At 43.6% G+C, this 25,790-nt stretch overlaps 1 protein-coding gene and 1 non-coding gene across 3 annotated transcripts in view; one reads left to right on the top strand and one right to left on the bottom strand.

The window, feature by feature from the left end:
* Positions 1-763: 763 nt before the first annotated feature.
* Positions 764-25,790, bottom strand: part of FECH (ferrochelatase) — a 37,789-nt gene continuing 12,762 nt past the window's right edge. Inside the window, exons 4-11 of one of the 2 annotated variants that reach the window (XM_030336066.2) lie at positions 24,896-25,044; positions 17,319-17,453; positions 13,683-13,789; positions 10,319-10,417; positions 6,504-6,611; positions 5,908-6,072; positions 2,772-2,831; positions 764-2,292 (exon numbers count right to left, since the gene is read on the bottom strand). In XM_030336066.2, coding sequence (XP_030191926.1) covers positions 2,158-2,292; positions 2,772-2,831; positions 5,908-6,072; positions 6,504-6,611; positions 10,319-10,417; positions 13,683-13,789; positions 17,319-17,453; positions 24,896-25,044 — 958 coding nt within the window. In that variant the 3' untranslated portion in view covers positions 764-2,157. Of the gene's footprint in view, positions 2,293-2,771; positions 2,832-5,121; positions 5,481-5,907; positions 6,073-6,503; positions 6,612-10,318; positions 10,418-13,682; positions 13,790-17,318; positions 17,454-24,895; positions 25,045-25,790 lie in introns of those variants that run through there. The other variant, XM_030336064.1, reaches the window with a different exon arrangement.
* TRNAQ-UUG lies at positions 21,689-21,773 on the top strand. The gene has a single exon. It is a non-coding gene; the product is annotated as a tRNA-Gln (tRNA).

The raw sequence follows: 25,790 nt of genomic DNA, 5'->3' as shown, positions 1-25,790 counted from the left end.
TATTTCAAAGTTGGCAAATAGGATAACCTTTCTCAAAGGCTATTAGCTCTGCCACGAGCAATCGTTGATTTTGTCCTACAAAATGCTCCCCTTGAGTGTGATCCTCGCCCATCTTTGGTTAAGAACAGTCAAAGGTAACACTCCTCAGGACAACAAATGCCCTGGGCAGTGATCCCAATAACTCGCCCTTTGTCTGTCACTACAAAGGCCGGGCTGGTCCCCCTCAGAATCAAGGATATTATTCCAGACAGCCCAGTCACTGTTGATTCAGAAGCTCCCTTAGCAAACGAGGGGTTTCAGATACCCTAGCAAGAGCTCCTGAGCTGCAGTTTTCTGTAACATCTCCATAATAATATGTATTTGGCTGAAGCAGGCCCTCCGCATGACTGAAGCACAGGGAATGGCTGCAAGCCTAACCCGCCTTCACTAACCCAGAGAATTGCCTTCACTGTGGGACTCAGTCTACCTTGAAACTAATCCCCCAAGAGCTCACGGAAACAGCCAACTATCTCTGCCTTGTACCTTTCTCTGGAAACACAATCTACCAATAGGAAAACCAATTTGAAAAAAAAAAAAAAAAAAAGCACATTACTCAAATTTCATAGCTGTTATCAGAGTGGGAAAATTATGAACTAAAATGGATGGCATGTTTCTTTCCTTGTATTACAAACTAAATTCCTCCTATTTAATAAGTTTGATTATGAATGAACTTGCATTAGTTTTGATTTAACAGAGAGCATGAATCAAATAGTTAACACCTTAATGATGTGATAATATTTATTAGCACAGTAAATCCTGAATATAGGAGATCTATGATTCTTCTAATACTTCCACTTTATGAACTGGCTTTAAAAACATCAAAGACACGCTCTTTTGAAGAACAAAGTTTTCGAGCTTGGACGAAAGAGAAGGTAATCATTACAAATTCATTACGGATCCATCAGAGATTTTTTAATCCATTTAAATCCAAGTAAAGGAGATCAGATTCTGATCTTACATTATTTCTACAATTTTAGAACAACTTTTCACTCACAAATTCAAGGTTACAATGACATTAAAAATATCCACAGGAAAAGACTGGCATGAGATAGAAGAATATGATTAATTGCTGTTGCATTAGAGTGATTTTTTTTTCCCTCTATTTTTCAAATTTCCAAGAGCAGGGTTACGTCATTTTCACGGTAAAAATTATAAATTAAGAAAGAATTCAAGATTACAAAACAGCTGACTTTATAAAGTAATTCTTCAAACAAACGGGAAGAAAGAAGGCATTCAAGCAAAATAAAGAAGATGCTCCATGTAAAGTTTCACCAGGTCCTGGGACAGCTTTAGAGATGAAGCCCATTGTTAGTATTTCCCGGCATCACAGTCCTTGGGGACGGGAAGCAGTGAGAGCCCCCTTTCCTGTGACACTGCAGATCCTCACCAGGCAAGTGTGACCCATGCTGGATTTCTACAGGTTTATTAGCCTTGTGTGCCTGGGGAATCTTAACGCACTTTTGGAATCTGTACTCGATTTGGTTTTATGGTGAGAAAAGTGAGGTTCACACGTAAGTACCACAGTGACCAGTTAATGGGGACATCACCATTAATTGCTGAAAAAGCAGCCATTATAGGTGACCATCCTGCCTCATTACTGGCCTTCTGTAACCCGTGGGCTTAGAGAAAGATTAGGTAACAGTTCCTTTTCAAATTATATTTCCTTCAGTCAAGTCTGTTCACTTAAAAAACAAGACAACTATATGCACAAGACTGTAAACAGATCTCATTCACACTGACAGCCCACAGAGGGGACTCTCCATTAATCACCCATGCAGGTTTTTTGAGCAATAAACCCCAAATCGGTATTTAAAATATGTGTGCATCTATTAAGATAAATTTTTAAAACTTAGTTTTTAAATAGCCCAGTGGACATTCCAAACCGGTAACTTTACCCAGGGAGGGGGGATATAAATGGATATATTTTTAGGATATAAAAATAGAAAACCCCAATAAGGATTTCAGACTCTGTTCCTCAAGAAATCACACAATTTGTGCCCAAAGGCGGTACAGATACCAATGTAACTTTCTTCCCTGATCTCTGAATACATCTCCTCCACAATGGAGGTATCTGGGGGTTGGGCATTTGCCTAATCCCACGGGGTCCTCTGGCTGGGGTCACAGCTGCTGGCTGGTGAAGAAGGATTTAGTCTCCCTGCAGACAGGATTTACACAGAGCGGACAACTCAGAGTCAACTGCTTGGAGCACAGCTCGTTTGACTGGATGTGTGACAGCACCAAATCGGCCAGGGCCTGGAAGACGGGCGACAAGAAGCAAAGATTCCTCAGAAGCATCAAGTCTGCTCTCTCCCCACGCGCCTCCCTCCCCCTCCCATCTGCCCAGATAATCACTATGGCTGGGGGTTTCTTTTCGTCTGAATTATGGCTACTTTGAACTGGATTCTATAATATCTTCGTTTCCTAAGGATCCTCGGCTTAGACAAAAGTTAAGATAGAGATTTTAGAGAAGAAAATCCTCTTACCCCACCTGCTAAATCTGGTCTCTGAAAGGCAGATCTTAAATCAGACAAAGTTATAGGTGGGTAGAAAATAAGAAAATCGGGGCTATCTAAACGAAAAAGGAGCAAGAGCATAAGGAATTCGATTTTATTTTTGTAATTAATTGGAACTCAAAATGTTCTAATATGTGAGAAAACCAATATTCTGTAAGAGCTTCTCAGAGGATTACTCTCCGATATGTTCTACGAAAATGGTTGCAACAGTATAGATACCTTGGAGAACAATGGATTTCCATTAAGAGACTCTGCTCTTCTGATGTTTTCAACTCCACACTGAATCAAATGAGAAAAAGAGGGAAAACCACATACACATTTTATTTTCCTTTTTTTTTTTTTTAAAGAAACCGCTACAAAAAAGTAAACAGACATAGATACATACACAACTTAAAGTGCTACTTCCAAAGTGGTCCCAGACTGCTCAGAAATGAAAACAGCCACGGGACCAGACACAGATGTTGATTTTCACCTCTGTTATCATAAAATTGCTCTCAGTTTCTATTCCTTCCCCCACCCTATTACCTTCCCATAAGTGCTTAGTTTCCAAACCGTTTTCGAGGCTATATTTGACAGAATTCTCAAGTCATTCAAATCTGCTTACCATTCTTTTTTTTTAATCTACCTTTCTAATGCATACTTTTACAGACTCTACCTAAGCAGAATGTTGCTTTAATTAAATAAATCTTTATGCCCGTTTTGATTCCAATTGCCAAAAGAGGTAAATTAATTTAATGTCTGGTGAACCTAGATGGGATCCAATGCAGAGTTGGGTTTTTAAATATATTCTTACACAGAAAAATCCAAAATAAAACCTGAGGACTGTTTCACTATCATCCTTGCTTCCCTCCCCCCAAATACCCAGTTGATGATCCCCCAAATAATTAAGAAACATCTAATTATTGTTCACTCAGGTAGTCAAAATCTTCTTTCTAAAATGCAGATGGCTTTTTTGTTGCTTTATCGTTTAAGTGAACTTCAACTGACAAGGGAAAATGGTGAGATCAGCAAACACATAGTTCTCAACTTAAAAAGAGACTGTATTCTAAAACTTCATGTAGAAGTCAGTAACGGCAGGATAACCAACACTGGCAGTGGTCTTTAACACTGTTCATGCGACAGTTACAGGATACAACTCTGTAGGGCAACCCAGTAAAATATCTACCACCATTTAAATTCCATTTCTAGGAATTTTATCTAAGAAAATAATTGGAAAAGTAAAAAGGAAATGATGTTTATTACAAAGCAGTTTAGGAAAGTACAAAGTTGGAAACATACTGATGCATACCGATCAAGGATTTGTTAATTATACAGATCTAACTACATTTATTGACTTGGGTCTGTAACATATTTTTAAGAAAAAAAAATTACAAAACAGTATGAATAAAATACCATTTTTGTTAAACATGTAGGAGAATACCATTTTTCTTAAAGTACACATACATTTAGAGAAAAAAGGGGACTTAATTTTATTAAAATATTAACTTACTATCTCTCAGGGGTAAGATTCTGAGTGAGCTCTACTCTCAATGTGATGCTCCTCTAAATTGTCTGGGTTCTTTATTATTTTTATTATCGATAAGCAGTAATTTCATCTTGGGGGAAAAATTCAAACTACTTTTTAAAGAAAGTTGTTTAAAATTTTTTTTTTTAATGTTTATTTATTTTTGACAGAGAGAGAGAGACAGAACATGAACGGGGGAGGGGCAGAGACAGAGGGAGACACAGAACCCGAAGCAGGCTCCAGGCTCTGAGCTGTCAGCACAGAGTCCGACGCGGGGCTCGAACTCATGGACCGTGAGATCATGACCTGAGCCAAAGTCGGACGCTTAACCGACTGAACCACCCAGGCGCCCCTAAAGAAAGTTGTTTTAAACACAGCATATTCTCCCATCAAAACAATGAAGTAAACTGTAGCTAGATGGTCTTCTTTATTCTATGGATAATCTATTCATCACTAATAATCCATTTGATTACTAAGAAATAATCTCGGTTTAGTAATGTTAACAACTGTGAACTATCATGCAATACAAAAACATATTTCCCGAACACACTGGTACGAACTATATTTGCACGTAAGTCTCTTTAGGAAGCTCACGACCAGCCAAGGTCACGGTGGGATACAGGAGGCACCATTACATGACGTCCACAGACAATGCTGCAACCACTTTCCCATCATTTCTGTATCAGAACTACTGACACCCTCCAACTTCCTCAACATTTGATGACCAGCGTGCATAAACAGAACCCCGTGGGGTTACATGCCGGCTAAAGCTCTCTCCAAGCCGCTCGCACCCTGTCCCGTGCGTGCCACCCATTCTCAGTCCCGGAGAGAGTGAGGTAGCCTCTGAGGCCAGGCCTCCATCGAGCACGCATGGGGACGACCAGGGCCGGGAATTCTGGCAGAAGATGGGGCGGCAGGCGAGGGCTTCTGGGATCCCAGAGCTTCCACAGTCCCCATAGAAACAATGCTATACACTGGATTCCGGTTTCGGGCCGGCCCCCCGAAGTCATGAGATGGGGCAACAGTAAGTTCGTCGCCACTGTGAATGAGAACTCACATCCATCTTACATCATAAGACACTAAGGACGGTAGGCTTTATTTCAATAATCAGATTGATCACAACACGGTAGCAAACGGCTAATTGAGTGTATCAAAGAAGTCAAGGAAATTACAACACACTCTGCCTCAGTGTTCATTCAATGGTCTTCTCCTAAATGACAAAATCCAACAAGAAACCGTGTAAAACCCCAAGTAGAGGGCACTATTAGGCCCAGAGGAATGCTAACACAATACAATTCTTTTCCTCCAAACTGGCGAGAAGTCCAATTATTCTGTCTTAAGAAAATGTAGCTTTAGTACTTCCAGGTGATATACAGTGTCTCCAACTAGATAAAATGATGTTGCTCCCAGTCACGGCTCGGCACCTGGGTTCACAAAGGCACAAAAGTGCTTCCTCTCTGCTGACGTGGAATTAACTTAATGTGTTCAGACGAACTCAGTTTAAATGTTATTTGGAACAATGAGGCCACGGTACAGGCAAACCTATCTATCAAAGAACATATTATTTTATCCCTTCAAAATCTTTTTCTAATTCCAGTATGGTTAACATACAGCGTTATATTCGTTTCGGGTTTACAGTACAGTGACTCAACAATTCTACGTGTGCCTCAGTGCTCGTCAAGATGAGCCTGTACTCTTCAGTCCCCTTCCCTTACTTGGCTCACCGCCCACCCACGTGCTCTCCGATAACCACCGGACGGTATTTTTGAATGATGCAATTATATCGTTGCAGAGAAAGTTTCCTTCCAAAACAAATCACAACTTACGAATGGAACCAATAATCACATTTACCTCGTTAGCCAGAACTTGGGAGTACTCGATGTCCAGTTCGTACAGCGTTTCAATGTGATCGCTGGTAAACGCTATCGGGACCAAAAGAATGTTCTTCCTCCCCCTCTCACAAAGCCCTTTGATGGTCTCGTCTGTTTGAGGGCCCAGCCAGGGCATCGGACCAACCTGTGAGAAAGGAGAATGAACACACACAGGGACCCCTTTCTGCCCCGTGTCTGTGACACGCCACAGCCCACCGCCCTGGACGCACACCCGCATGCTGCTGAGAGTGAGGGCCACGCTTGACATTCGCATTAGTGGGCTTTGCTATTTCTCTGTTAAGCTCGAATCCTTCTAGAAGTTGGCATAATATAAATAAATAGCAATTTCTGCCATTACAACTAAAAACAAATAATACATTAAATCAATGAAATTCAACTGGTTGCTTGACTTCCCCTCCATTTGACCTGCCTGCAGAGTTCCTTCTGCTCATGGTGAACCACCAGGTGATAGAACATTCTGCGTATGTGAAAGAGCCAGATCTAATCATTTCATAACTAAGTCCTAAAATAGATGTCCTCAGAAAAGCTGACTGTAAACGTATGGAAGCCACCTACCTTGGACTGCCAAACCAGTCGGTAGGGGTTGGAGTAACCCAGCTTATCCATGACTCTCTGCACAGTGGCGCCCACCTCCTGAGGATAGGGATCCCCTCTGTTGACCACCTGCAGCAGAGACACATGGGTGTTCAGTCGCCAACACTGTGAAGGGGTCCAAGAGCCTTGGACTGTGCTGTGTGACCGTGTAAGCCGGGGACCTTCCCCACTGTCTTCTGCACTCAATTGCCAAACTTCCTCGGGTCTATTTCCTCATGGGCCAAAGGAGAACACCGCATTCACTCCTCTCTAAGTAGCTAGGAATATGTCAAATCCTATGTTCTCTGTTATTCGTAGGAGATTGATGTCTAACGAGGGAGGATGGGTCTTTCGGTTTCCCCATCTGAAATACGGAAAGCGGGAATCGAGAATATTGTGTGGACGGCATCTGGACCTGTGGAATCCACGGCACCAGCTTCACAGAAGGGGCAAATGCTGGTGGAGTAAGACAGAAGAGAGAAGCAGCTCATGGGTTCACACACCAGGCTCCTCGAGAATATGACCTATACCTTCAAATTCCTTTTTTCCCACTTTCCCCACAGCAACGGACTGCAAGGCAAATGCTTTGTGCACAGCAAACGTCTGATAACTGGTCCTGACACAACAGCTTGTTAATACTTTTGAAAATGTTCAATAGGAATTTTATTTTTACTGCTTTAACATTTAGCTGTGCACTGACTCCACAACCCCTTATGCTGCTTTATTTAATAATACTTATTATATACTATCTAACTAAATATTATTTATTCCCACAATACTTATTACCTTCTGACATAGCATACTATTTTTTTTCTGTAATATGGTTATTATCTGTCCCCCACCCCCACTCTCTGGGGACAAAGATTTTTGTCTATTTTGTTCATTCCCATATCCTACGACAATGGATAGACAGTGGATAAAACAGTACTTTGAATACAGTCGATAGACCAGTGCTCAATAAATACTGTTGAAGTGAAATCTGGATAAACTATTTTATGATATTACCAAAGTTAGTTAAAAAGCCATTAGCATTAGAAACCTAAATGTAGAATGAATGAGGGAAATATAAAGTCGCCATTAGAACAACATAGAAATAATCACTATAGGCAAGATCTATTGAAGGATGCTGAAATTAGTGAGCAAAGGTCTAGGAAAAAGAAAGCATTTGCCTAGTCTCAAATTATCTCACCTAAGATATTTTAAATTACAGAGAGAAAAACAGTAACTTTACTATGTACAAACCCAGCAGGTACCACCTCAGACAAATGGCCAAGGATCACATCACCAGTAGTAAGACGTGTTATTATCATGTGCCCAAGTACAATGCACTGAGAAGGACCAATCAGCATGGAGTGTTCTTCCCCGTACTACATAACCTCAATCTAATCGTGAGAAAATGCCAGACGTGGGAATGCAAGCTAGTGCAGCCACTCCGGAAAACAGTATGGAGGTTCCTCAAAAAACTAAAAATAGAACTACCCTACGACCCAGCAATCGCACTACTAGGCATTTATCCACGGGATACAGGTGTGCTGTTTCGAAGGGACACATGCACCCCCATGTTTATAGCAGCACTATCGACAATAGCCAAAGTATGGAAAGAGCCCGAATGTCCATCGATGGATGAGTGGATAAAGAAGATGTGGTATATATATACAATGGAGTATTACTCGGCAATCAAAAAGAATGAAGTCTTGCCATTTGCAACTAAGTGCTTGGAACTAGAGGGTATTATGCTAAGTGAAATTAGAGAAAGACAAAAATCTCATATGAGGACTTTAAGATACAAAACAGATGAACACAAGGGAATGGAAGCAAAAATAATATAAAAACAGGAAGGGGGACAAAAACATAAGAGACTCTTAAATATGGAGAACAAACAGAGGGTTACTGGAGGGGTTTGGGGGGGGATGGGCTAAATGGGGAAGGGGCACTAAGGAATCTACTCCTGAAATCATTGTTGCACTATATGCTAACTAATTTGGATGTAAATTATATAAAAAAAAAAAATTAAAAGGAAAAAAAAAAAAGAAAATGCCAGACATATCCAGATGCAAAATAACTGACATTCCACTAAGTCATTCTTCAAAAATATCAAGGTCACAAAAGACAAGAAAAGCGTGAAGACTGTCAGGGACTGGGGGCTCCCGAGGAGACATAACAACGTGACACGATGCTGAAGCCTGAGAAAGCCTGGCCCCTGGCTCACAGCAGTGCACCGCCGTTAGGGTCCCAGTCTGGGTCAAGGAACTGCGGTTGTGCAGATGCGGCATGAGGAGATGCAAAGGGAAGGGTGTATGTGTGTGTATATGTATGTATATATGTATATACGTGTGTGTATATGTATATATATATGTATATACATATACACACGAACCCTCTGTACTATTTTTCAACTTTTCTGTAAGTCCAAAATTACTTCCAAATATTAAGTCTTTGAAAAGTCATCAAGAAGGAAGGGTGAGCAGCAGCAAGTACAGGGGAAAAGAGAAGCCTGCTAGAACAGTCTGCTTCCTTGACAGTCCCGGTCTTCCCCACCCTCCCTCATCCTCGCGACTTCATGGCACAGCCCGTCCCACACGGGAGCCCGCGTGGCAGAGAAGCCTGGCAACAGGGTGCCCGGCCCTGGAGGAAAGGATGGGGGAGTGACTGAGGGAAGGGAAGGCAGCACCTGGAATTGTTCACGTGCAAAAACGTGCTTCCTTCCCCCCCCCCCCACCTCACCCCCTCCAGCCCAAGAGCTTCCCTCTGGCACGTCAGACACGGCCTCATCACACCTAGGACAGTTGTGAAAAGGATGCGGGCCGAGCGGCCGGAGGGGCATGCGAAGAGGCTTTGCGTGATACCAGAAGAGAGAGTATGAACTTGTTAGAGTAAAACAGGCAGGCTTCCAGAAGGGAGGAACATACTCCCGAGCCTCCTCCAGCTGCACCGGCACCTGCTCGGTTGAACGCAGGAGCGGGAGAGCTGTCAGGGCTCGACCCCCGTGACCACCAGGTGGCAGTAAAGACCGATTAGAGGGGTGGCCCCAGGCACTGGGGTTAACTCCATTAACTCTGGAGTTAAACCCTTAACACCTACGAAGACGTAATTCTTCGCCTCTCTGGCTTTGAAAGCAATGTGCTCAGGGCACAGTGATAGTTCTGAGCTGATGAAACTGGCCGCTCATTCCACGCACATCTCTATACCCTGCAGCGCACTGGCTCCATCGTTCTCGTTGGCAAACGGGCGACAGCTCAGGCACACAGGCGGTATTTTCGAGAACACCCAGCGCAGCGTGATAAACTGGGGAATAACCAGATGACCACTCGATACACGCCATACTCACTGGCTAAAACGTGGGCTCTGGTCTGAGCAAATTAGAAACTGTAATCATTTCCTGGAGTTCAAACAGCCCCTGTCAAGTCTTGACAAAAGAACAGGACGGAGTGTGAACGGAGGCTCTTCAGTGCAAGATACTGACTGAAAATCGGGTGCGCTCCTTCAACAGGGCAGGTAACAGCAGCCTTCCTCTACCTGCTCCACCTGTTCACGTACAGGAAAACTCCTCTACAACCCACCGCCAAGTTATCGTTTAAAGAGGTTTCATAAGACGATATTTATTCACAACATTATAATTTGAATTAATTATTATTGGGTTTCCAGGAATGAGTCTAGTTACATGTAGCACCTAGGTGAAGTCTGAGATTTTAGAACTCGTCCTTGCACTGGGCTCAGGATGTTCTGGAAGGCGGGTCCCGTTTACGCATTCAGAAATCCTCTAGCGCTAGGTCATCCAACAAAACGTTCTTACTTACAGACATGGGCAGTGAGTGAGCAGAAAAGAGAATGACCACCTCACTCCTCTTCTCAGGTGGAAAGTGGTCCAGTTCTTTCACGATGTGGTCTGCAAAGCACTGCGGGAACAGCAAGAAAGGAGGGTCAGAAGGAGTTGGGAAGAAAGAAATGGAAGGAAAAGAAAATATTTTTAAAATGAGAGGTACAACAAGAAATTTCATGGCAACCCTCAAAAACTGGAACTCTCTTTTTAAAAAATTGCCAACAGTACAGTCTCCTCTTGCCGTGGTTCATCATCAAAATGGCTCATAACGGTTTCAGGGGCCTAGGGAATTTGATGGGAAACTTCTAAAGCTCGCTAATGGCTCACTGAAAATGAACGCTCTGGATCTGCTTCCCCTCGGGAGGAACAGGGCACACTTCCAGATGGAAAGGAAACACAGATGGGAAGAAGTTGTTTTAAGATCTCTCATTTGCTCGGTTAGCAGGAAAACAGCTTACGGGGTCTTTCTAAATCTTCCTTAGTTTGGCTTTCAGGCCTATCACATTAAAACACATTAGACAGAAATAGTAGAGGAATAAGAAAATACTATTCTATTTTTACGACCTTTTCCTTCTGAGCCCAGCATCCTCGCTAAGTCAATCTTCATAACAACCTTCATAACAACAGACGAGAGGTTGTGCAACTCTCATTAAATTCACAGAGGGGGGAAGAGGCGGCCGACGTGGGGGCCCATTCAGTCACATCTGCGGGACCTGGGCTACAAGGCAGGCCCGCCTCCGCCTCCAAATCTCTGTCCACCAGACCAGTTAATTCCCTCCGTCTAGTTGGCTCTTTCCAATTTACATCAATAGGTGCTGAAATACCCGATCTGAAGAGGCTTTCTTTCATCTCGCGCTTTAATCATTCCTTGTCATTTAACTCATAAAGCAAATGCTACAAAGGACATCAATGGGTCAATTGACAAAACTGGAATATGAGTGCAGATTAGATAAATTTAAGTATCAATGTTAAACTTACTGAGGCTGAATATTGTGTCACAGTTACAGAAGAGACTATTCCTGCTATTTCGATGGAAAGGGTGATTTTATAGATGTAAGTTACTCTCAAAAGGTTCGGGGAAAAAACACGTATATATGCACACACACAGAGGATGCAAATGCTGGCGAGTGGAATAAGTGCTAATAATACATGAATCTAGGCAAAGAGTAGAGTTCTGTACTATACTTAGTCTTGTAACTTTTCTGCATGTTTAAACTGATTTCCAAATACAACGGTTTTTAAAAAATTATAAAGGACGATTTACCAGGACCACATACATTTGCCTGTGTTGGTATTTTGACATATCAATGGCTAATACCATAAGAAGGGCAAATAAATTCCCTAATCAATACTGAAATACTATTAACCTTCCCAAACGCTCAGAATTTGGTAAATAAATACGCTAAGGTACAAGAAGGTGCCTAGAGAGTTTCCTTTTCAAAATTTATAATTTATCTACAGAGTAAATGTAGTAAGATTAGACATACACAAAACCAGTGGTTTTTGCAATGTTTGGACACTAAGGACGTTCAGAAAGGATCATGTTTAGAGGGACAGTGGCCTAGGTAAGGAGGCCCACTGTCAAGTTTACATAGGAGACTAGAATATATGTTTACTCCAATTACCCCAGCAGCTAGATAAACAGCAATATTAGAGATAACAGTAGTAAAAAGACTGCTTCGAGTAATTACTACCTATAACAGGTAAGAGTATTTTTAGTGTTAGGTTTTAACTTTATTTTTAGTTTCCAATTAGTTGAGGCTTTGACTTTTTTTAAAGTTTCTGCTGGATAGCAAATCTCCTTGTGTCATTTACATAATGTTAAGAATCAAGCCTATCTATAAACTTCCACTTCCCCAAAATTTTAGTATTTTTCCTTCTCTCAGCTCACAGAACTACAAGTAGAAACACAATTTGTTACGGCTTACAACAGACGCTAACACCGTCAAAACTGAGGAGCCATGGGCCAGCCGAAGTGCTACTTAAATCATCCCAAATCCATCTGTGGTATTTTCGATGTGCGATCTCTCTGCAGAATGAAAGAGGCAGGCGGCTCTCAGAGCCTTCAATCACACCATCTAGGAGGGCAGATAAATACCTCTAAAATTCCCTTTCATTTTGTGAAGGGAGACTTCCTCAGTTAAGAGACCTTTCCATCTTTCTGCTTCCCCCCTTTTCAAAGGGCTGAATTTTAATGCAAATCTAATTACTCACTCGATCAGGGCAGGCAGATGCTGTGCAGATCCCTCCGTTCTCTGCTACCACATGTCGGTGCTGACCTGAAACCCCTCATTCCCACCCACAGGCCTCCGGGAGCAAAATAGTCAGAGCATACTGGGCTACCTGGACCCAGCAGTACAGCAAAGGGCACTGAGACCACAACCACACCTCTCTCTAAGGGAAGGCACCTTCTTTTCATTTGCACTTAAAACTGTTTTTCAACCTAAGTGTTAACCCCTGACATCACCTCGGTGCCCAAGGAACCTGGCCTGCTCCAGGGGAAGAGCAGGCCTGCTTTTAAACAATGTCTAGCACCATCTAGTGGTAGAGATTTTAAGCGACTCCAGGCTTTTAAAAAAGATGGTAACCTGGGATCTTTCCACAGAATGTCCACAGAGTGAAATAGACTGGAGGAAACCCGAATCACTTAATATGTCTCCTACCTAAACTAACTCACAGGCAGAAGCCTCCTTGGACAGAAAAAAACTGTATTTGTACGTTTTAGGGTAATTACCAATACTACTCTCGTACAAGTGGCAAAAAAGGATATAATAACACCAATTCAAAGCTTTTGGCTTCTGAGTTATAGTTTTAACTGATTCTCCAAAAATCAAGCACCTGTTGATGGAAATATAATTGTGTAGGCAAAATGTGAAATTTCTCCTAATACATGACTTTCTCAATTGAAATGTTAAATCTACTTTCATGTCAGAATGTGTAGATTTAGTACCTTTAAAAAATTTTCAAACATTTTGTCATTTTAAAGGCTTTAGAAAATACAGGATCTCTTGGTCACCCCGTTATGTAAATTGACTGAAACACTTCGTATAACCTTTAACGTCCTGGTTATTGGGAAACACAAAACTCAGGACACAATTCTGCTACAGTTTGGAACTAACAGTGTTAATGTGAGGAAAGGAAAGACTCTAACCTTTAAACCTTTATAATTATTTTCTCTTGTCATAATAAATGAAGACTCTAATACTGTGTTTTAATCCCAGCACACCATTTAAGCAAAAGAACGGTAAGGCTCAGAGGGACGCCACAAACGAGGCAGGGACCAGAACCTGACCCACGCTGGAAGCTGGGCTGATGGAAGCTGCTGGCAGGGGCTAGCTTACCTGAATGAGGAGGGGGTGTGTGGGCCACCTGTCAATTGTGCTCCACTTCATCGCAGGCCTCCTTCCCATTTCACTATAGTATCTGTAAATGGCATTTAAGCTGCTGCCTGAAATATACAGGGGACCACGTAGTAGATGTGCGTTGATTATAGTGAAAATAAAGAACAGACTAGGAAAGGCAGTAAGGTCAAGATAGGTAACTGCTTCTATACTGAATCAGTCTAATCACAATTATTTCAATGCTCTAAAATGCATATAGATTTAACTACCCTGCAAATGGAGATCACTAAAAAGCAATCAATTTCAATGGCTTTTCAAAGACCAGTGAGGCCATTTCTAGTGAGAAACACGACAGCAGAGTATTTATGAAATATGAGCAGTCGCTATTTGCAGAGACCAGTTATAACAACCAAAAGCATGTTAATTCCCCCACCCCACCCCGACACACACACACACATTATGAAGGTAATCAACCCCAGCAGAAAATGTAGGAGGCAGGGAAGAAAGGAAAAAAGAAACTGGCCATGACCCAGCATGCTAATACACTCATCATTTTACTCCAGCATAGTTCTTTCTAGTCACTTTCCTTTATAGCTATTTTGTTTCACGAAGTTGTCATTTTAGTATGTATGCAATTTTGTATCCCGAGTACTTGGGATATTTTTACTTAATATGATGTGATCCATATTTTCTACATTACAATAAAAGCTTTACAGCCATCTTTTAAAGTGACTTGGGTTCTTTTTTTTTTTTTTTTTTTAAGTAGGTTCACACCCAGTGTGGAGCCCGATACAAGGCTTGAACTCATGACCATGAGATTAAGACCTGGGCTGAGATCAAGAGTTGGACACTTAGTGGACTGAGCCACCCAGGTGCCCCTAAATGACTTGTTGATAAGAATACTAGCTTATTGAGAGCAGTCTGTTAAGGTTTATATGAGCATTCTTTATTTCTACCTGCTTCTACAAGATTTTCATCATTTCCCAGAGTTAAGTTAAATGGAGACCAAATCCTTACAAGTAATCTAACAAAACTTGTCTTTTTAAAAAAAAAAAATTTTTAGTGTTTACTTATTTTTGAGACAGAGAGAGAGACACAGTGCGAGTGCTGCAGGGGCATAGAGAGAGAGAGAAGACACAGAATCCGAAGCAGGCTCCAGACTCTGAGCTGACAGCACAGAGCCCGACGTGGGGCTCAAACTCACAGACCGTGAGATCATGACCTGAGCCGAAGTCCGACATTTAACCGCCTGAGCCACCCAGGCACCCCAAAACTTGTCTTTTTAACCAAGAGGTCAAAATCACAAAAACTCAAAGACTGAAGGAAGGCAGGTGGTACGCACACAATTCAACATTTTCTTGGCCTAGTGGAGCTGGCGCTGGGGCTAAGGCTAATCCTATGCAACTCACCCTAACACAGAGCCTCTTCCTCAATCTTAACATAGGGCAAATGTTCCAAAGCGTTTCCTTGCTTCCCAATACCCATCCTCTGGTTTCTGTTAACTACGAGGACTGTGAATCTGATATGTCTCCATGTTAAAATACCAGCCGGTAGGGTGCCTGGGTGGCTCAATCGGGTTAAGTGTCGGCCTCTTGATATCGTCTCAGGTCATGATCCCAGGGGCCGTGGGATCAAGTCCCATGTCAGGCTCCATGCTGAGCATGGAGTCTGCTTAAGATTCTCTCTCTCCTTCTTCCTCCGCCCCTCCCCTGCTCACACTCTTCCTCTCTCTCAAAATAAATAAAAACATAAAAAATAAGAATAAAATAAAATAAAATAAAATAAAATAAAATAAAATAAAATAAAATACTGGCCAGGATATAGCCATATTTAAATCAAATGTACACTTAGCCTAAAACTTAATTTTCAGAAAGATAAATGAGTTCCATTCTGGAATACAGCGAGTCAGATAAATCCAAATTGAGTCTGCTGCAGGCTCAAAAACAATCTCTCCAGAAATCGTGGAGAAGTCACCATCACATTCATACTGCAGGCCACATTTTACAGGTGAATATCATTTTCAAGACTTCTGAAGCCACAAAAGGACTTCTGGAAGCCACATTAGTTCTTCAGGGCCACTCAGAAACATTTGATAAACTAGCAGAAGTAGTAATTAAGCGGAAAACAGAACCAAAACAATTGTATGTGATTGATACATAGCCTACACTGGCTGTGCCCCAACAATGTGTGTGTCTAAATGACACAACGGGTAAACAACACTCTCGTGGTCTCAAAGAATGGATGTGCTTTCTTTTTTTTTTTTTTTTTTTTTTTTTTAATTTATTTTTGAGACAGAGAGAGACAGAGCATGAACAGGGGAGGGGCAGAGAGAGAGGGAGACACAGAATCGGAAACAGGCTCCAGGCTCCGAGCTGTCAGCACAAAGCCCGATGCGGGGCTCGAACTCACAGACCATGAGATCATGACCTGAGCCGAAGTCGGACGCTTAACTGACCAAGCCACCCAGGAGCCCCTGGATGTGCTTTCTAAAAGCTTTCGCATCTCAGAAGTGAAATGTACCTGCCCTCTCACAAGAGATGTACCAGTAAAACTCACCAACACCTGAAACATACTGGTAGAGTCAGCTGTGAAATGAAACCCGTAGTCAATCCTCTGTCATACAAATAATCGTCTTCTTAACTTGTCTGATTTTTAGAGCAGACATCTACATTTGAGGTATATTTTTTAAAGCAACGCAAAAGTATGCTTAGAAATTTATAAAATCTGATTCATTATCCAATAACACGTTACCAGACATTTTAAGTTGTAGAGGTATATTTCCAAAAGAAGTCACAACTCAAACCCTTGAGGGTGTCTGAAAACTCAGGCATTTTCATAGGGGCTCTGAACAAACATTTAAGGCACACAACAGCTTTTGAATATTTCCTCCAACGGCCTTTTGTTTTTCTTTACAGTTATAGAAATAAGATGCACCAACATCCAAAAGCAATCTGGGAGTAAAAATATGCTGATCCCAGTCCTTGAAACAGAATGCAAACAAATGTATTTGTGGGCAACAGTAAGAAGCTTTACCTATTACCGGTGATACAGAGAAGAGAACACATGATTATTTTCTCCAGCTCCAGCTAAATACATAGTAAGCAACACACGGTAATATTCTCCAAAGTTCAGAACGCGGAGAGAAGTTTACAAAGGGCACCTCGAGCTGGGCTTTGGTTTAACCAGTAAGTCAGCCCACAAATGAAGCTTAACACAAACACACACCAATATCTCTAGTGCTACCTGGGCACCTCCACTTTCAAAATGGAAGCAGCCATCACCTTTTTACGTTAATAAGAATACTAGGGTTGCCATCAAAGTAAGGTTTATTACGCAAACATAGAAAGCGGCTTAAGGTTCATCACTGATCCATTACACAACTGCACTGAAGGACCAGCAGCAGACCGCCTTCCACCCACCGTTTGTAATTCCCGGCCGACTGGCCCATAACTCAGGGGACAGATGAACCATGAGATTTCAAATGGACTGACCTGAACTCTCGTGTTTAAAGCAGACGGGCTGGATTTGCCATTCAAATTGAAAATGATTTATCCTTTCCTTCCGCACCCAGGTCCCCCGGCTACCAGTGCCGGGGCCATCCCTACCCACCGTCCCGCTGCCAAGGGGAAGGCTCACCTGTGGTCGAGCAGCTGTACTGTGGATACTGCGTGAAGGCAATAGCCCTTTCGATCCCGTCCCTCTCCATCTCTTCAATTGCTTCTTCTGTTAAAGGATGGACATACCGGAATCCAATATAGTATTTGTGAGGGGCTATTAGAAAGCACGTGTGGAGAGGAGAAAGTATTAATCTTTATATAGATTCCTTGGAGTCGCCAAACATAACGCAAAGCCCGGAACAAAGGACAGTTAACCTAATTTCCTCTGAAGCTGATAATGTGGGTAAGTTTAGAATATTCCTTGGATCTTATCCAGTCTTCAGCTAGTGCGTGGACTTTTAAGCACTATTTTCTGGGATCAACTCCCCCACCCCCCATCCCACCACACACACACCCCTTTACTTAATTAGCACGGCAGTTTTTAAAATTCAAGCTTCTGTTCCTTATTCTCTGCTCTTGGCTGAGATAAGAGAGACTCAAAGGAAGGAAGAACTAACACTTATTCCTGAGGTTCAGCCTCCTCTTACATACCAGACACTGATGGAGGCTTTGCTTGTATTTTTTCTTTCACTTACACCCCATTTTTCAGATAAGGACACTGAAACTCTCAGGGGTTCATGAACCTATCCAAAGTCACACCTCACAGGTGGTTGAGCTGAAATTTAATGTGGGTCTCCCCAACTCCAGAGCCCACCCCCTTCCATGCCCCCCAGCCTGTTTCCACCACCCGCGGTTCCCTCCTCCTGTTCCCTCAGATTCCAGGTCGCCCAGTTAAGCTCTGGGATACCCAACAGAAATGCGTGGATAACAAATGACTGAAATGATTCTCCTCATTTAATAGATTAAGGAAACTCAACAACAAAGCTTAAACTGGAGGCACTGAGGGGGCGCCTGGGTGGCTCAGTCGGTTAAGCATCTGACTCTGGATTTTGGCTCAGGTCATGATCTTGTGCTTGGTTCATGAGATGGAGCCCCATGTTGGGCTCTGGGCTGACAGCAGAGACTGCTTGGGATTCTCTCTCTCTCTCTCTCTCTCTCTCTCTCTCTCTCTTCCTCTCTCTCTCCCTTCCGCACCTGCACTCACTCTTGCTCTCTTTCTCTTTCAAAATAAATACATAAACATTTTTCTTTAGCTGGGTTAAAAAACCTGGGTGGCTCAGTCAGTTAACTATCCGACACTTGGTTTCAGCTCAGGTCATGATCTCAGGCTCGTGAGTTTGAGCCCTGCATGGAGCTCTGCTCTGACAGCATGGAGACTGCTTGGGATTTTCTCTCTCCGTCTCTCTGCCCCACCCCTGCTCACATGCTCGCTTTCTCTCTCTCAAAATAAATATTTTGAGACACTCACACACACATACATACACACACACACACACACACACACACACACACACAAACTGGAGGCACTGATTCAGATTTGAAATAAATGTTCCGAGCACGTAAACAGCCCAACTCAGTGCACAGCTTTGCACTCCTTCCCCATGTGTTCCTTACAAACACCTTCTCCTGTCCCTCCTTTGTCCTTCTCCATCTTTTTGTCCTGTATCTTAAAAGTATCCACCACATGGGGTTCCTGGGTGGCTCAGTCGGTTAAGTGTCCGACCTCAGCTCAGGTCATGATCTCACGGTTCATAGGTTCGAGCCCCACATAGAGCTGACAGCTCAGAGCCCGGAGCCTGCTTCAGATTCTCTCTCCCTCTCTGCCCCTCCCCTGTTCACGCTCTTTCTCTCTCTCTCAAGAATAAACATTGAAAAAAAAATTTTTTTAAAGTACCCACCGCCACACAATTTCTTAGGCATTTATAAAATCATAAAACTGAAAGTTTCCTCACATTACCTGTCATTTCATAGGATAACGCCCAACTCACACTCGGAGAGGATACTGAGAATACACTACATAAACATTAAACAATAACAGAACCAAGATGATGCTACTGTCCAAGCATTAGCAGCGGCTGCCACTAAGTACAGGACACTAAACTGCCCCAAGAAGGAAAAGAGAAACATTCCGGTTGAAGTGAAGGAAAAGAGAACCGCCCATTGTTCACCTATCTGCATCAAACATTCCACAGTGACTGGACACGGGGAACCGGCAGCCGATGGCGCAAGTTCCCAAGGACGGGAGCAGACGGCGGGAGGGAGAAGCACGTGCGCACATGGAAGGATGGCTGGTCCAACATTCTCTGGCTGGGCACCGCAAAAAGAGGAAGGAAGGGGTATGAGCAGAATCATATTCAGCTGTCTGTCCTTTCTAGGCCACCAAGTTTACGTTCTGTTGCCTAAAATGGTGAACGGCAGTTGAAACACACCAGAGGGCACGACTCCATAAGCAAACTCCAAATGAGAGCATTCAGGGACTATGTGGTTCATCCTAAAACTGCCAACGTTCACACTATCAAGCCCATTTCTTTTGGTTTGGTTTTTAATATTTATTTACTTTTGAGAGACAGAACGTGAGCAGGGGAGGAACAGAGAGAGAGGGAGACACAGAATCTGAAACAGGCTCCAGGCTCTGAACTGTCAGCACAGAGCCTGATGTGGGGCTTGAACTCACAAACCATGAGATCACAACCCGAGCTGAAGTCGGACGTTCAACCGACTGAGCCACCTAGGCACCCCATATCGAGCCCATCTCTAAGGAGCTCTGGGGCATCTAAGCTGAGGCTGAAGTGGAATTTCCTTTCTAATCTGCTTTCAGATAATACTATTATTAGATTTCTACCATAAGATCCTCCAAGGCTACAGGCCAACCAGCTTCTGGCATTCTCTTTTCACCTTCCAAAAGCTGCAGCCTCAATGCCTGGGGCCTGGGAGTTCGTTGCAGACAAGAGAGGTGGAGGGGACACCCTTGCAGATAAAGGCAGGGTGGTGGCCTCACTTTGAAGTGAGGGTGAGTAAAATATTCTGGAAGGAACAGATAAGACTGGCTAAACTGTTCCACTGAAGATGGCCTGCACAAGCGGACTGTAGGCAAGTGGCATTGTGCTCCCTCTCTGACCGGGCCTGTCCCGAGGAAAGAACAAATGTCTCCCAAAGAGCCCTCGCCAGTTGGGATGGGTTTCACACCGCAGCCGGAGGTCACCGGCAGGAGCACAGGGACAGAAATAGCCTACGGATGTCGACCACCACAGCTGGCAGGGGGCGCATCTGCTCCGGTGAGACCAAAACACACGACTCACTGGCCCAGCCTAGTCTGCCCTTGGAGCCACTGCCCAGCAGTCTTTGGTGAGACCCAGGAAAAGAAAAAAAAAAGAACTCAGAATTGGATTTTTGAACAGCGAAACTTCATTCATTTCCAGCCCATCAGTTTAGCTCCACAACAGTTCAAATGTCTGATTTGTGCGTGACTCTTTGAGAGAAAGGTGTGAAATATATAGCATAATGCTTTTTAATTTGTATCACATCACGAGCCCTATGCCCTGGATGAATAATACTGAACGCTCACAGTTAAGGGATTTTTGTCACGTACGCTGCCCCAGGCTGATGCCTTTCGGGATTATCGTATTGAATATTCACAATGATCCCAGAAGTGGGGCTCTGTTACCACCCCCATTTTCAAGATGCTGCTTCGTGGGGTAAGTCATCTGCCTAAAATCCTACAACCAGGACTGGGGAAGCCAGCCCCATCTGAAAAGAGCCACCCTCCTCCCCATCAAGCATCCTGTAAAGAACAGAAGTCTACAAAAAAAAAAAAAAAAAAAAAAAAAAAAAAAAAAAAAAAAAAAAAAAAAAAAAAAAAAAAAAAAAAAAGAACAGAGTTCTACAGGATAGCACGTACGGCTTCGTGAAAAGCGGTCAGATTCTACGTAACTAAACTATCATCTTTGGAATGTATTTTAGATTTACTTTTGTGAAATGATTACACTTCTCATCTAGTTCCTTCTGTATTCCCTAAATTCCTATAATGTGGTGTAGCCACATGAAACCAGTTCCAAGTTATATTCCCTCATAAAACTGACCCTGTGAGTTAGTAGTCAATTCTATGCAAAGCCAGTGCAAGCTGCAATTTCTATACCAGCCACCAAGCCACAACTACTTCCCTAAAAAATGAGAGCTTGAGGGGTGTCAGGGTGGCTCAGCCAGTTAAGCGTCCAACTCCTGATTTCGGCTCAGGTCATGATCTTGAGGTTCATTGAGTTTGAGCCCCTCATCGTTCTTTGTGAGGACGGCGTGCAGCCTGCTTGGGATTCTCTGTCTCTGCTCCTACCCGCCCCTGCACGCAAGTTCTCTCTCTCTCCCTCTCTCTCTCAAAACAGATAAAATAAACTTTTTTTAAAAATAAGAGCTTGAAACATTTCTATCCATTATCATCACATTGTTTTGCCGAAAGAGAATCTTTCCCAATAGAAATAAACAAATAGACACAGTTTAAAAGTATACTTTAGGGGCGCCTGGGTGGCTCAGTCGGTTGAGCATCTGACTTTGGCTCAGGTCATGATCTCACAGGTCGTGAGTTCGAGCCCCACGTCGGGCTCTGTGCTGACAGTTCAGAGCCTGGAGCCTGCTTCAGATTCTGTGTGTCTTTCTCTCTCTGCCCTCAACCCACTCACATTCTGTCTCCGTCTGTTTCAAAAGTAAATAAACATTAAAAATATTTTTAAAAAAAGTATACTTTACAATTTTGTGGGAAAGTAGGAGAAGGGAGGAGGAAGAAGGACAGGAACAGAGGAGAGGCAGAGAAGCCAGAGAGCGGGAAGGAAAAGCCACACCAAGGGGGTGAGGCACCTGGGTCTTTGTGACTGGGCTTCAGGTCCATCTGTGAAGTACACAGAATCTCTTCCTAGATAATGTGGGCGAGCCCCTGACGGAGCCACAGAGCCACCCCTGATAATCTGGGTCTTCGGCACAAAGCTCCCCAAGGCAGTTTCCAAACCTGAAGCCACCTCATTTTTCCTACATCTGCATTCTGTGCGACCACCGGCCCTCATACTCGTTGTACGTAGCATCTCTCCGGTAAGTCTTACGAGGTCTTCTCTCTGTCACTTAACGGACGAGCCTGCAGCGGCGGTCCCTCCCACTGGCCCGAGAGCTCCTAAGTAGAAACCGCAGTTTTGAATACGAAAAGCAGTATCGAAGTGCCGAAGTATCGAAGCAGTATTGAGAAGCACCCAAGGTGCCACTGACGAATCAACGAGTGGACATTCTTGGGCCTCATTAAGCGCCACAGCCTTAACCCCACAGCAGGTGTGCCAAAGCTGTCAGGGGGCCACCTACCATGCAGGCGACAGCAATAATTTAACTTGCCTGCTCACAGGGCTCCAAACGTGAACCACAGAGGACGGCGATAGGTCGCAGGGTCACCGGTACCAGAGCCCTCTCAGGACCAGGCCCTGGACAAACTTCCAAGTTCTAGAGGAAATAAAAGTAGCCCCCTAGAGAATTTACTCTCTGCCTCAGTGAAAACTACCAGGAAGCTCAGCTCCATGAAGGTAAGGGTATGACTCACTCACTACTTTATCCCCCGTGTAGCCAGTGCTTATAAATACCCGGTGGTGGGGCTGGGTGGAAGGACGGACGGAAGTGGGAATGAATATGTGAACGAGCAGGTACGTGAGTGAGCAAAAGGGCAAGTGAATGGCGTGAGGAAGGAGGAAGCATGATTGCTTGGGACGTTAGTAAAGTGACTAGACAGGCAAGCCGCTGAGCTGCCGGTGCCTCAGACACCCTAAACTTATCCCCAAAGTTATAGTGAAGAATCAACTCCCTTCTTCACGTAAGTCTCTATAGGATAGAGGGTCATATGACCAATCACTCATGTTTTAAAAATCACTCTCACAGGGGCGCCTGGGCGGCTCGGTCGGTTAAGCGTCCGACTTCGGCTCAGGTCATGATCTCACGGTCCATGAGTTCGAGTCCCGCGTCAGGCTCTGTGCTGACAACTCGAAGCCTGGAGCCTGCTTCGGATTCTGTGTCTCCCTCTCTCTCTGCCCCTCCCCTGCTCATGCTCTGTCTCTGTCTCAAAAATAAATAAAAACATTAAAAAAAATTTAAAAATCACTCTCACAATTCTGACTATGAAAATGTGACATGGATTATTACTATTCTTTGGTCCCTGCCAAAGCAGGGAATAATCCTAGAATCTAGATGATTGCAACTTCCTTTGTACTAGATGGCCGCAGATGGGAATAATCAGATGTCTGATAGTAAGTGGGGCAGTGGGTTAAATCCGGGTCATTCCATAGGACTCTTTCCAGGCCAACCCAGGAGGCTGGAGCCACGGCTGGCCTGTCTGGTCCGGACAACCCGGCAGCCCCAGCACAGAGGGGCGAGGAGGTGGGAAGGATGCCGTCCATCCACATTCCTTTTTCAACTCTAACAGCTCTGCTAGGGTCCTCGATGGTGATGGAGCCTGCACGACCAGGCCAACAGAAACAATGGCATGTTGCCACCTCCTCTGTCCACTGGAGACAGCAGAGCAATTGCAGATCTGATTCACACTAAACCTTTTATCATGATAAACTGTTAATGACCAGAGAGACGGTTTCTTCTCTATCAGGTGGGTGTGAGTGTCCCTCGTCTAACATTTTCAAGATACGTTGTGGGACGTGTGGCTGAACGGCAATAAGAAATGCCCTTGAGCCACGGCCAAGGCAGGAAGCAAACTCGATACGCAGAAGCATGATTGAGCAATTTTCCAAGTGCGATGAGCTGAGGGCTACAGCCCTTGTCCCTGTGTGCGATGGGACACGGTGGCTTCTGAGAGCAGCTTGAGGTGACACTTAGAGGTGTTTTCTCAGAGAAGAGGGAAATGCTTTTGGGCCTGCCTGGTGGGGCCACTGTCCTTGAAGGTGGCCACTGTGTCACACACCTGTCCTGATCCGGAAGCCCCAAGATGTATCTGTAATGAATGTATTTCATGTGTCCTAACATGCACATTTTTTGATTGAACATTTCTCATACTGGTGCACACCCGCAACAGATGTGGTCTCAAAACTACCCGGCAGAGTTTTTGTCTTAGTATATATAAAAACAATGGTGGGTCCCACAATCAATGGCATCTGGAATGCAATTAAACACGGCACTTATAATTCATTCCTATAGTGACTGCTGCATTCTGCACATTATTATTCTGCCTTAGCGGTTCTCGGAGGACAGTCTCCAGACACACACAATCCTCTTTTCAGGACCTCACACTAACTGGTGTTGCCGAGAGCCGAGAACAGTTGCTGAAGATGCTTACGGTCTCGCGGCTGCACGATGGCAGCTAATTCTGCTCTGTTGATCGAATCATCTCTCCACACAGAAAGAAAAAGCAGTGACAGCAGCCCCAAGACTTCTTTCCAGAGCAATGACATACGCATCTTGTATACATGGGATGTGGCCTCTTCCTTATAACCCAGCTCAACTTCACACACACCTCAAGCTTCCTTTTGAAACTAACGTTCCAAACCTTGAGCTCTTCCATATCTAACATAAGGAAGGAACAGGCTCCACAGCCAAGGCCAGGATAGTGCCTCGAGAACTGAGCTAAGTGATCACGCGTCACGTAGGAACCCCCGCAAACCGACAGAACTCCATGTGCCGTCCAGTAGCGTTTGGAACTTCGTACCTACTTTGAAAGAACAAAACTGAGATGTTAGTGAAGAAACACTGTACCTGTGTTGGGGGATAAGTCATCTAGCAGCTTCACCATGCCTTCTCCCTGCTTGGAAGTCCACATCTTGATGGGGGACCCGCCTCCGATCCTGCGGTATTGCTCCTGAATTTTGGGGGTCCGGCGTTTGGCGATGATTGGTGCCAGCTTACTAAATCATTTAACAGGTAGGTAAGTGGCTTTTGTTCCACCTTAGCAACCTCAGAAACTACTCAATAGAAAAGATAAGCAAAATTGTAAGAAGAGCCTAAGAAGATCAAGCCTTTAAAAATAGAGGCTTGAGGTCATTGACGACAGCCAGCTCTTTTGGAGCTGTCTCTTTTAGAGACAGGAAAACAAAACACTCTCTGGGGATTAGCCACCTCTGCCCCACGAGTTCCTCTCGCAACTCACCCTGAAGATTCAGGACACCACTCAGGCGCAGACCCTAGATGCGGGCCAGCCACTATCTTAACACTTCCTGATCCTACACCTAGCAGGAACTAGGATATGTAAGACATTCGGAAGCAAAAAATACTCTTACTTTAAGAAAATGTATTAAAAAAAAAAAAAAAGAAAGAAAATGTTTATTAATCACAGATACATTTGAATATGTGAGCAAAGTTGAATGCACAGCACAGGAATGTTCACTGCAACACTGTAAACAACATATATGTCCACCAGTGAGCCACTGGTTAAATAAATTAAGTTATGACCAGGCAAGGCATTCTATACAGTCATGAAAAAAAACAATAAACCGGGCCTATATAATCTGTTATAGAATAATCTCCAAGATACATTGTTAATTTAAAAAAAAAATAGCAAAGTGTTAAATAATATACATAAGTACATTCCCATCTGTGTTAAAAAGGACAGGGGAGATATATATGTGCATATATATACATATACATCTATATT

Source organism: Lynx canadensis, chromosome D3, assembly GCF_007474595.2.
Source record: "Lynx canadensis isolate LIC74 chromosome D3, mLynCan4.pri.v2, whole genome shotgun sequence".
NCBI classification, from domain to species: Eukaryota; Metazoa; Chordata; class Mammalia; order Carnivora; family Felidae; genus Lynx; species Lynx canadensis.
This window is presented reverse-complemented; position numbering and strand designations above follow the sequence as displayed.